General features: G+C 51.7%; 1 protein-coding gene across 3 annotated transcripts in view; it reads left to right on the top strand.

Annotated features, from left to right (window-relative positions):
* Window positions 1-2,723: 2,723 nt before the first annotated feature.
* LOC111143782 (epidermal growth factor receptor pathway substrate 15 like 1) overlaps window positions 2,724-12,449 on the top strand; it is a 95,068-nt gene continuing 85,342 nt past the window's right edge. For all 3 annotated transcript variants that reach the window (XM_022497650.1, XM_022497649.1, XM_022497651.1), the window contains exon 1: window positions 2,724-2,776. In XM_022497650.1, coding sequence (XP_022353358.1) covers window positions 2,744-2,776 — 33 coding nt within the window. In that variant the 5' untranslated portion in view covers window positions 2,724-2,743. The remainder of the gene's footprint in view (window positions 2,777-12,449) is intronic.

Raw genomic sequence — 12,449 nt, 5'->3', positions numbered from 1 at the left:
GGCGGACTTTCAAATGCGGACTTAAAAAAATATATATTTTATGTATTTATTTTTAGAGAGAGAACACATGTGGGGGGGGGTAGAGGGAGAAGGAGAGAGAGAATCTCAAGCAGGCCCCACGCCCAGTGCAGAGCCTGATGAGGGGCTGATCTCACAACCCCGAGATCATGACATGAGTCAAAATCAAGAGTCAGATGCCCAACTGACTGAGCCACCCAGGTGCCCCTAAATGTGGGCTTTTTGACTGATGGTTAGTGGTTTCTTGGGGGTTGGTTATCACTCTCAGAAATTAAAGACTCACTTCCACATAGCAGGGATGGGACTCAATAGTCTACGCCTTTAGTCTCTGAATGATAGAAGAAGTTACTGAGGAAAGAAGCAGAGCCAGGCTTAGGCAGAAAATGCTGGAAAGAGTTGTATGAAGACGGGTCCAACCAGCTCAGATCCTGCAGAGCTCATCTTCGGAGCAGTGCCATCCTGAGAACTTTCTGTGAAGAGGGGATGTTCCCCATTTGCAGTGGCCACACATGCTCCCTTGAAATATGGGTGATGGGACTGAGGAATGATTTTTTAAACAATTAATAATAATTGGTTTTAGACTAGTTTTAGGTTCCCTGCAAAGCTGCGCAGAAAGCACAGAGTTTCCATATACCCCCACTCCTATACCCACACATCCTCCCCCACTATCAATATCCCACAACATAGTGGTACATTTGTCACAGTTGATGAAGCTGACATATCATCTTCCAGAGTCCCTAGTTTACATTAGGATTCATTCTTGGTGTTGTATGTTCTATGGAGGAATGAGTTTTTAATCTTATTTAATTGTAATTCAAATTGAAACTTACTTGGCCACACATGATGTGTGGCCGCCATGTTGGACAGTGCAGCTCTGGACTCTGGCAAGAGAGGTCACCGAATGGTGGCTCACTGCCCAGTGTGGTGGCTATAGGAGTAAGAGGTAACTCCAGGCTGCTAGCTGGGTGAGACTCACAGCACCAAGCCTCTGTTTCCAGTCAAGAGGATGCAGGAGGGTCTCCGTGGTCATTGCCTCTGTAGGCTCTCACACTAAGGCTGGAAGCTTGTATATAACATTTCACAGACACCCTTACCCATTGGTTTTCCATCACGTTCTGTCAGAAATGGGAAGGCAGGCAGAGAGGAGTAGCCATTTTTTCAGGTTTCCGGTGGCCCCTTAGACAGTGGTGAGAAAAAAAGCAGGGACTTGAGCGATGGCAAAACAGCAGTGGCTGCTGAGAGTGGACATCTGGGTTCCTGCTCAGGGCCCAGTGATGATGGGTTTTGGGTAACACCTTTTCCCCTTTTGGCCTTTAGCCCTAGAAGGGCTAGCAGCTTCCTATAGTTACTAATCTTTAGGTAACTTTATATTCCTGTTCTGTTTTTGTCATACTTTCATACTCATTCTCCTATATCAAATGTCCTCAGTTGGCTAAGAATGACTTGACTTTGCCTTATGGAACACAGATGGATAAAGCATGCAAGACAGCTAAAAACCTCCATCTCCGCACGTGGACCACCGCTCCGGCTTTCCAGCCGGCCCACTCCTGTCCATCCATCAGTGCTCAGACTACTTGGGCTGCTGCATCGAGAGTTGCCATCCTAGGACACAAATCTGATCATGTTCAAAACCCTCTGGTGGCTTCCCCTTACTTTTTTTTACAGGGAACCGAGGGGGTGAAGGAGACATAACCAGACTGAAAACTTGGAGCTCAGACGTCAGAACGGTCCAAGACAAGACCAGATGATACATGGTCTTATCTTGTTGCTCTTGGCTCAGGGGTGTCTCATGAGACCAGCAGCAGTTTGACTGCAAAATGGAAGACATGAACAGGAAGCTGTGCCCACCCCTGAAATCACATGGCCTTCTAGCTTGCCTGCCTGGGGCAGGGCTCCTGGCCAGACTCTGTATGTGGCCATCACAGGAGACCAGGTAAAGGAGGCCCACTTGCCCCAAGAAAACCTTGTGCGGCTGTGGTCAGCTGCCTGGCTGGACCGTTCTTCCTCGCCCTGTTAGTGGAAACTGGCCACAGATGAGTGTGTGGACCTAGCCAATGGAAGACGAAACGTCTAAAGAAATAAAAGCCCCCTCCAGTACCTGTTCTCCAGCAAACACATCAGGCACCTGTTCTGGGCCAGGCATGGTGTGAGATGTGGAGGTAGGACAGCAAACCATATTACCATCCCCTCTTCTCAGAAGGGGACTGGGGGTTCAGAGAAAGTACATAAGTGACTTGCCAAGGTCACCCTGCTAGAAAGTGGCAGCTGGGAAATTATCACACAGACATAAGCACCTGCCAGCCACCGCCCCCCCACAACATGCACCCTATCCTAGAAACAGGGAGCGTTGCTGAGCACGGTTCTTGACCCTCTGCGGGGTGGGAAACAACCCCCCACAGGTGTTTGCCAGGAATGATTTGCTGTCATTCCGCCAGGTGCCCGGCAGTAAGGCGGGCCCGGGGGGTGGGGTGGAAGGGGTCAGAGAAGCTTGGCACACACTCGGAGGCCTGCGCTCCTCCCCGGCCCCGCCCCCTCTCGGCCACGGCTAGGTGTGTACGGCCCCGCCCTCGACCCCGCCCCTTTAGGTTGAGTCGCGCGTGCGCAGCCCTGCCTCAGCCCTGCCCTCTCCCGGACTCCGCTGCGCGCGCACCGCCCCCTCGCACCCGTGCGCACGCGCGGCCCCGCCCCCGTCTCCCCGGCGCTCGGAGCCCGAGTCCGCGGGAAGATGGCGGCTCCGCTCATCCCGCTCTCTCAGCAGGTACGGGCCGGTGGGCGGAGGTGCAGCGCCGGGGCGCGAGGTGGACACTGCGGTGAGACCGATGTGCAGGGAGGCCCAGCCGGGCAGCGGCGGCTAGCGCTGAGCGGTCCCCGCGGAGGGCGGGCGAGTGGGCGGGCGGTCCTGAAGGTGACAGGCCGGCCCGGCTCGCGGCCTCCCGCGCCCTGACGACCCTCTGCGGGCGGTGTACAAGCGGGGTCGCTGCTTGTGTCTGCACAGTCCGGAGCCCAGCCACGGCTCCACGCCCGGCCTTCGCCGCCGCTCCCAGGCCGGGCGATGCACGGTGGCACTGGACTCTCATTCGGAGAGGTGGGCGAGGGGAGTGATCCTTTCTGCCGGTGCGTCGGCCCCGCGAGTCTTTGTTTCCTGCCGGGTCCCAGTCCCCCCGGCGAAGGCAGAGCCCTGCCAGAGCCAGGACCCTTCAGCAGTGCGATCCTGGACTCATCCCTCAATTCCTTGGGAGCTGTTGCCGCCACCCTTGAATCGAGAAAGGGGAGATCGCTCGTCTCTGGGTCATGTCTGTGCCCTCATAAACGCCTGGTGGTCTTACTAAGGGGCAGTAAGAGTGGCGCCACACATACGTGCAAAAAAGAGCCTTGCGCAGGCAGCCCTGCTTTCTGGGAGGGACGTTCATTCATTTATCCGTCAAATGTGCTTTGGTCCAGGTGCTGGAAGCGCAGCACTGGCCCAGACAAGGTCGCTGCTCTCTCGGAGGTGACACTCTCATGGGAGCTAGAAACTACCTGTGCCCTGCTAATAACAGCTGCTGTTATTGACTGAATACCTACCTATGTTGTACCAAGCACAATATTATAGACATTTTGTCTGAATTACCTAGCACAGAGTTGGGATTAAGAGTGAGAATACAGGGTCATATCTTGTGTTTAGTTCTTGGCTCTATCATTCTTAGTGTCCTTGGGTAAAGCGCTTAGAACTCATTTGGAAAATGGGAATATAAAAAAAAAAAATTAGGAAAATGTGAAGATTAAGCATGTAAAAGCACTTAGAACTGTGCCTGGCATATGAGAGCACTCAGTGATACTGTAATTATTATCGTCATTTAATTCTCTGGCACATTGGGACATATGGGAATGTAGACCACAGCAGCAAGAATGCTAAACCTTAAGAGAGCGGATAGGCAGGTTGGCATGACTGACCAGCTGTTCCAAGGAGAGAGACATGCATACCTGTTAAATCTTACAAGAACTAGCCAGTTTGTAACACTGTCACTAAATTAAAAGTATTAAAGACCAGTGGTTATTAATTAACATGTTCTTCCAAAGATAAAAAAGTGCTGTGTAAACTAGGTGCCATGCAGATGTGGGTATTATTGCTAATAGCCAGTTGCTACAGTTTAGGGTGTGTTTGTGTGTGTGGGAGTGGTGGTGAAACTCACTTAGGCTCACTTAATGAGAAAGTGCTCCCGGTTTTGGGGGGGAATCTTTTTAAAACTTACAAAATTTTCACAGCAGCCCTAATCTGAACTTTGATGATGACATTGGCTAATGTTTATTGAGTGATTTAGAGTTTAGTGCTTTCTACCACGTTGGCGCTTATGCACACAGCAAGGAGAGGGGAATTCTTATTTTACTGATGAAGGATTAGCTTTGGAGGAAGGCAGTGGTTTGCCACTGTTTGTTAAGGTCTGAAAACATAAATCGGGTCCTGTGATTCACCTGCTTAGCACCTTTTGAAATAAATATCCCAGTTCCTTCTCAGGAAGCCTTGCTGGTCTGGTGCCTGCCTGCCCGCTCCTGCCTTGTGCTTTCCCCGGTACCCACGCTACAGCCATACTTGCTGATTTTCTGCTCCTCCCATAGTCCAAACTTTCTCTGTCCTCGGGGTGTCCCCACTGGCTGCTCTTCCTGAAGTTCTCGTCCCTGTTTCTTCACTTGGTGCTTTTGGTACTTGGTTCTTTTGCTTTCTTCAGGTGCTAGCTCAGATGTCATTCCTTCCCGGAGGCCTTTGCTGATCACTTGTCCTAAGTGGGGCCCCCTCTTCCATCCCACTGGCAATGTGTCTCCTCCACACACCCCTCAGCACCATTCATGGTCTGCAGATGTCTGTTTCTGCGTGAGACCAGGCACCCAGTCAGAGCAGGTGCAAACTCTTGCTCTTGTGACCAGCACCCAGGAGGCGTCAGGTAAACTCATTAGGCAGGAACCAGCGAGTTACACCTACCAGTGCCATTTACAGGTGGCTCTTCTTCCCTACGTGGGGGACGGGGCTAGGGGTGGGAGCAAAATTGAAGGAGGAGTTGCAAGAGACTGATAGCCAGGAGCCTGTGACAACTTTAGGTCGCTCACTTCTGTGTTTTTTGTGTTCCTTTGTATGCTTGTTGAAAGAAACCAGGTTTTCTTCCTTCAGGTAGTTACGGCAACATTTCTCTATATTGTTCTTAGGTGAAGTTTGGCACCAGGTGTTCCTATGGAGCTAGGTGAGAGTCATAGCACTTCCAGGTGTTTTCAGTCTAGCTGAGATCACACAGGTTCACAGATTATTACTGGGGAAGCATGGATATGATTCCAGGATGATTTCTGGTTGGGGGCAGTCATGGAGCCCCTAGAGCATGAGGCTGTGCTCTAGTTGGACTGAGGTGTAGGGTGCACTTGGAACATGGATGGTCCATTTAAGATGAATAAAGCCGTTGCCAGCAGGTTTGCAGAGGGGAGTGGGACAGCATGTTTCCCTTCTGTCTCCAGCACTTTTCGCATGAGCATCTTTCCTGGTCTGCTCCGTACTCCCCAGTATCTATGGCACCTCTTTCCCTGTACAGTCTCTTCTGACCCTGAATACAAATCTTGCTCATTTGAAGAGTCAGGAGTCTAGGGTTGATTTTTCCCTCCATTGGTGTCTCAGTGATTTCTGTTTCTCAGAAATTCACCTGTGTCCCTCACCTGCTTTGTATCATGTGGTCTCGTAAGTTATTGGTCACCATGCCATCCTTATCCCCAGTGGTCTGTCGTTGGTTGTCCTTGAACCCCACAACACTGGGCATTGTAACCCACCAGTTGGCCTTCACTCTGTCTTCTGCCTTCTTTCTCTCTGTCTGCTTCCATCGTAGGGTCTCCCTACAGAGTGTGCCCTTTCCCCACTGAGACCCTTCTGGAGTCGAGCCTCCTGTTTCTCCCTTGCCAGCCCCCATCCCACCCCTGCCGGCTGCCCGCTGGAATTGGCCGCCTCCTTACCACATCCGCAAGTTTGTTTTTGTTTGCTGTCCCCCTTCCTGCTTAGCCTCTTCCTTATAGTTCATTCTATGCAACCACCCCACCCCACCCCCCCCCCCCCCCCCCCCCCCCCGCTCCAGAAACCTCCAGCTGCTCCCCATTTCATTCCCCTCCCTATGTCCAGCTTGACTGCTCCTGGTTCAGCATTCCCATGCCCCCTGGGCCTGCTCCTCCTGACCTTGCCGGCTTGCTCTCCCACACTGCCACCATTTCCATGTAAGTCCTTGCTCTGCCCAGTGTTCCCTCCCATATCCCTCCACCTCATGCTGTGATCTCCTGCTGCAGCCTACCCTACCTACTGCCCATTGGAGGCCACTCTCAGAGGGCTTCCTTGGTGGTGTCTTCCCTCAGTCCCACCTCAATGACAATTCTCCCTCCTGTACCTTCTGTGGGTCCCTTTTGTGGCCCTTGACCCAGGAAGCACACGGAAAGCATTGGGCTCATTGATGAAGAGAGTGCCCTGTGCCCAAGGCGTTCCATCCCCTCCCCCTTGCCACTGGGATCCTCCTCCTTTGTCATGGGCTTCCTCTGCCGAGGCACTTGAGATACATTGTCTTTTTAATGGGTGCCAGGTTCTAAGGTTTTTATTCCTATTTTGCAAACGGGAGACTGAGACCCACAGAGATTTAAGTCACTTGTCAAAGTCCCGTAGTTAGTTGGTTGACCCCACATCCGTCTGCCTGCAGAGCCCTGCTCTTTCCCCTCTTCCAGGCAGCCTGCTGGGCACCTAGCCCAGAACAACACCCGGGGAACGTGTCTGCAGTGAATGTCAAGTGCTTGGAGCACTTGTTTGTCCTTTCGTCCCTTGTTTTTTTCTCTAAAATAATTGCTACTTGCTCTGTCTTACTAGAATGTTAATGGTAGGGGCGCCTGGGTGGCTCAGTTGGTTAAGCGTCTGCCTTCAGCTCAAGTCATGATTCGAGGGTCCTGGGATTGAGCCCCACATAAGGCTCCCTGCTCAGCAGAGAGCCCGATTCTCTCTTCCTCTGCCTGCCGTTCTGCCTACTTGTGCTGTCTCTCTCTCTGTCAAATAAATAAAATCTTAAAAAAAAAAAAAAAAAGAATGCTAATGGTGATGTGGTATAAGTTGGTGAGTAGAGTCAGGTTTTAGGGTAAAGACTGGCCCTACCCTGTAAGATCCAGAATTCCCTGCTCTTTATCTTATTGAGCTGCATTGGCCTGGTTTGTGGACTAAGTAGCTCCCAGTTAAGCAAGAACATGTAAATTTTGCTCCCTCCGCCCCATTTTGAACTTTATTATTTTTTAAAGATTTTTATTTATTTTTATTAGAGCACAGAGGGAGAGGGAGAAGCAGACTCCCCACTGAGCTGAGAGCCCAACGTGGGGCCGGATCCCAGGACCCTGAGATCATGACCTGAGCCTAAGGCAGATGCTTAACCAACTGAGCCATTCAGGTGCCCCAATTTTGAACTTTAAAGCAACTTTCCCATGCCTGGTTCTTCACTCGATCAACTGATCAGGGAATTGAACTGTCTTTGATCAGACGGCATCTGAGAACTGAGTGTCTGCTCTCTGGTGCCTCAGGCCCCTTCACGTTATTATGCTGACGGACAGACACGACTGCCACCACCCCGATGAGAGGCATCTCGACAGCTACGCAGGGGGTGCTCTCAGGGTCTCCCCACTCAGACTTCACCTGAGCAGCCAACGTCCACTTGGCAAACTACTCCACAATCTTCCTCAAAGATGCCTCTCCCACCCTATTGTCATTTGAGGTCCCTTCAGGGTGTGTGTTTTCAATGTTAGGGTCCCCAGATGTCCTTTCAGTGCCCTCAGCTGTTTGGTATTTTCTGTCTCTCAGTTTCTCCATGTGCAAATTGGGAGTAACTCTATATCCTGTATCTGCCTCCTGACAGTGGAGGGTCCACACCCCATGCACACCGTTCATTCAGCAGACCTGTATTAGGCATCTTCTCTATCCCCTCCTGGGCAGTGGGATGTAGCAGTGAACCTGAAGACAGCCCTGTCCCATGGAGCCAAGGTTCTCAGGAGCGGGGCACAGATGGAAGGAAATGAGCAGATACGTGGTGTGTCCCAGGGCAAAGTGATCTTGGCGGTGAGAACTGAAGTGGAGTTTACGGTCTCACATGTGAGGTCGGGGAGGCCTCAGGAGCCATGGACTGAGCAGGAAAGGCATTTTGCATTGCTCACTGTATCCTCCCGGGCCATCCTGATCAGTCTTAGCCTCACTTTATGAAGGGGTTAACTGAGGGCCGGAGGCCTATGATATAGGTCACACCTAGCAAGCTCGTTGACACTGCTCATCTAAAGCAGGCCAGGGGCTCTGTGTTGCCTTGTAGGTTCTGTTTGTTTTATTTTTTAAGTAGGCTCCATGCCCAGCATGGAGCCCAATGCAGGCTTGAACTCACTACCTTGAGTTCAAGACCTGAGCTGAAATCAAGAGGTGGATGCTTAACTGACTGAGCCACCCAGGCACCCCTTTTGATTTTTTTTTTTTTTTTAAAGATTTTATTTATTTGAGAAAGAGACAATGAGAGAGCATGAGCGAGGAGAAGGTCAGAGGGAGAAGCAGACTCCCCGTGGAGCTGGGAGCCCCATGCGGGACTCGATCCGGGAACTCCGGGATCATGACCCGAGCCGCAGGCAGTCGTACAACCAACTGAGCCACCCAGGCGTCCCCCCTTTTGATTTTTTTAACTACCAAGCATACAACAGTGTGAGATCTCATTTGGTTTTAAACAGTGGTTGTGCCACCTAACCTCTAGATACTGGGAGTCTGATGGAGAGAAGATCACTTGTTTAAATTCTTATTTTACTGTTTTAATCTCCTCTCTCTGGAAAGTCATGGGAGAAACAGAAGTTGCCTTATTGTCTTTATAGGTTCCCCTGCTCCAGTGGGTGTTTGGTGCTTCGTGGCTGATGCAGCAATGAGTGAGCCATGCCCAGCCACGAGGAGGGTTGGCTTGGTCCAGGCCGCGGTGGCACAGGCCATGGGTGGTCTGAGCTGGATGAGGGCTGGATAGCACTTGGGAGAGGGCTGCGTGGAGAAGGTGCATTTTGGCTGGGCTGTGGGGAGGCTGGGAAGAGAGGAAGGAATGCTTTTTCAGACAGGCAAAGCAGAATAAACAGAAGCCAAGACGCTGGAATTCCAGCTCAAAGGGCCTAAATGTGAGGCCAGGGCTGGGGACCCTGGGGTCCATAGCCTTCTTTTAACTAGGGTGACTTAGGGATTAAAGGAAGAAGGTCGTTTGGTAAATGGGACACAGTTTGTGCCTGGCCTACAGAGTGGCCTGAGACAAAAGGGACTGACAGGGTGTCTGCTTGCCTAGAGAGTGGCCACTGGTGGTGGTGGTGGGAGGGGTAGTGGGAAGGAGACCTGCCTGCTGGGTGGCCCAGAGGGCTGCTCCAGCTTAGAATGCTCTGTCCATTGTCGTAGGCCCAGCCCTCACTGTCACAAGGTGCTAGAGGGAAGTAGAGGTTGTAGATGACCACAAACAGCCATGTCCTTCGACTTCATCTGGCCCTGCCTTCTGGGTGGGATTGCTGTACTCTTGATGGTAGAACCGATTTACTGATTACATTTCAGACCGGCTGACACAAAGTCATTTCTCCTTTTGTATACATGGGTGGAAAGCTGGGAAGGGTGGTGCCAGGAAGGCTGACCGGCACTGTCTGCAGACTGGAATCTGGCTTCTGCCCCATCCAGTGTGTTGCTCACCTGCATCCCATGCTTCCCAGATCTGCCTTCCCTGTTTGCTCTGCCCTGCGGCCCCTGGGCCCTTTTTGTTTGTTTGTTTGTTTGTTTGTTTTTAAAAAGATTTTATTTATTTGAGAGGTGAGCATGCTGAGTAGGGGGTAGGGGCAGAGGAAGACAGAGAAGCAAACTCCTTGCTGAGCAGGGAGCCTGATGTGGGACTCGATCCCATCCTCATGACCTAGATGAAGGCAGATACTTAACTGACTGAAGTACCCATGTGCCCCAGCCCCTGGGCCTTTCTTTCAGTTGCTTGCTCAGGTGACATTCCCTCTTGCCTCAGGACCTTCGCACATGCTTTTTATTGCCCCCTTTCTGGGATGTTCTCCCCCCCCAACTTTATTTCTGGGTTAACCTCTACTCCTCTTCATATCTCAGCTGGCGCATCACTTCCTTGGGTAAAGCCTTCCCTGACAGGTTGGCCCACTTCTCTGTTGTTGCCTGTGGGGATATTCTGTACTTTTCCTTTTCCACATGCCAGTCTGTAATTTTCTCTTGGTAGGATTATTAAATTGATGGTCAGTCTCCCCCACCACATAGAGTAGGTCCACAGAGGCCTGTTTTAATTCGTCCTTGTTCCCAGGTACTTAGTAATCCTCTGTCGTATGAATGGCAGAATAGTAGGGCCGGTGCACAGTATGTGAGGCAGGGAGGAGCTATGGCAGGTTTTTGGGGAGTGGAGTGACACGTCCAGATCTGAATGCTTACACAGAGAATGGGCAGAGCTGAGGACTAGCTCAGAGACATTTGTTGTGATGTGGGCATGCAGTGAGAAAGAGCAACCTGGCCTGAGGTCGTTTCCAGAAGAGAGAAGGGGTTGGTGATCGGAGGAGTGAAGGAGCGTGTGGGATGGTTATTTGTGCGGGGGGGCTTTCTGAGTTTGGAAAGGAGGCAGGTGCGGTGAGTTCAGCCAGCAGGGCGAGACTAGCCTTCCTGGGCGGTGCCAGGTGGGTGGTTGGGTCAGGTGAGACAAGACCCATCACCTTGCAGTGGGCCCTCCAGGCCTGGTGGGAGCCCACATTTAGGAGCAGTTGAGAAGTAGCCTAGCTCCTGGGGGCAGCATCAGGTACCGTGTGCTGAGCACCTACCCCGTGCTGGTCTGGGACCAAGAAGAAAAAAACTGAGCCCCTGGCCTTCAGATGGCACAGCTGGAGCTGGGCTCCCAGGTACAGATAGATAAGTAGGAGCCCGAGGGCAACACCTGGGGGAGGTTGGGTGGCAGCCTGCAGAAGTGGAATGAATTACCTCTGCTGGCTTGGAAATGAGAGCACCAGCAGGGGGACTGGGTCTTCCTGCCTCTTTTCCCTCTTCTGTTCCAGCAGGACTGGAGGAGCAGGTGTGTGCAGCCTTTCGGACTGGCTGCTCAGCACCCCCTCCTGCCCCGTCGGAGCCCCCTTCCCTGACATTGCTAACCCGGGTGCTGGGGAGAGATTTGGGCTGCAAGTCTTACACAGAAGAAAGGAGGGAGGTTGGACACTCACTTTGGGCCCATTCACCCCTGACTTCCCATTAGGAAAGTGTCACTGTCACTGTCCCTGTGCTCGTTTCTGAACAAGGAAACGAAGGAGGACAGTGCTAAAATCAAAGGTTTCCGGCCTCCCAGGGAACTGGGGAGCTTGGGTCAGACTGCAGTTCCAATGGCCGTGTTCTTTGCTGTGGACACCACACCATGGGCTCCTGGGAGGGCAGGAGCAGCTCTGTCCCTGCTGTGTCCCGAGCCCCTGCAGTGGGCAGGCAGTGGCTGCATGCTCCAGAGAGCAGCCAGGAGCAGTGTCTGTAGCTGCCAGTAGTCGATCAGTGGAAATGTTCTGTCTCCTGGGTGGAGAGGCAGGCATCCAGCTCACTGGTGAGGGAGTCCTTGAGGGCCAGCATCCTGACGGCCAGACCCCCACCCTTTCGCAGGGCTCCACAAGTCTCTCCACTTGTGCTGTGAGGTGTGGAGAGGGCTTCTCTGATTTACTAATGACAGCAACAAGCACGCCTGTCGAGCCACAGAAAATTGGCTTTTCTTAATCCACAACGGATGTTTTCAGTTTTAAGTACCTAGTGGGAAAAGGAAATGATCTTCTTTTGGACTGCTTTTATTTTATTTATTTATTTATTTTTTAAAGATTTTATTTATTTATTTGACAGAGAGATCACAAGTAGGCAGAGAGGCAGGCAGAGAGAGAGGGGGAAGCAGGCTCCCTGCTGAGCAGAGAGCCCGACGCGGGGCTCGATCCCAGGACCCTGGGATCATGACCTGAGCCGAAGGCAGAGGCTTTAACCCACTGAGCCACCCAGGTGCCCCAAGAAATAGACTTTTATATACATACAATGGCATATTATTCAGCCATAAAAAAGAACAAAATCTTGCCATTGGCAACAACATGGATGGAGCCAGAGAGTATCATGCTAAGGGAAATAAGTCAGTCAGAGAAAGACAGAGATACCTCATGATTTCACTCGTATGTGGAATTTAAGAAACATAAAAATAAAATAAAGGGAAAAAAAGAAAGACAAAACAAGAAATAGCCTTTCTTAAAAAAAGATTTTATTTACTTATTTGACACAGAGAGAGAGCGATCACAAGTAGGCAGAGAGGCAGGCAGAGAGAGAGGGGGAAGCAGGCTCCCCGCTGAGCAGAGAGCCCGATACGGGACTCAATCCCAGGACCCTGGGATCATGACCTGAGCCGAAGGCAGAGGCTTTA

This window comes from Enhydra lutris, unplaced genomic scaffold, assembly GCF_002288905.1.
Source record: "Enhydra lutris kenyoni isolate GAN:26980312 unplaced genomic scaffold, ASM228890v2 scaffoldscaffold10, whole genome shotgun sequence".
Lineage (NCBI taxonomy): Eukaryota > Metazoa > Chordata > Mammalia > Carnivora > Mustelidae > Enhydra > Enhydra lutris.
Note: the sequence above shows the minus strand (reverse complement) of the source record. Positions and strands in the feature narration are given on the sequence as shown.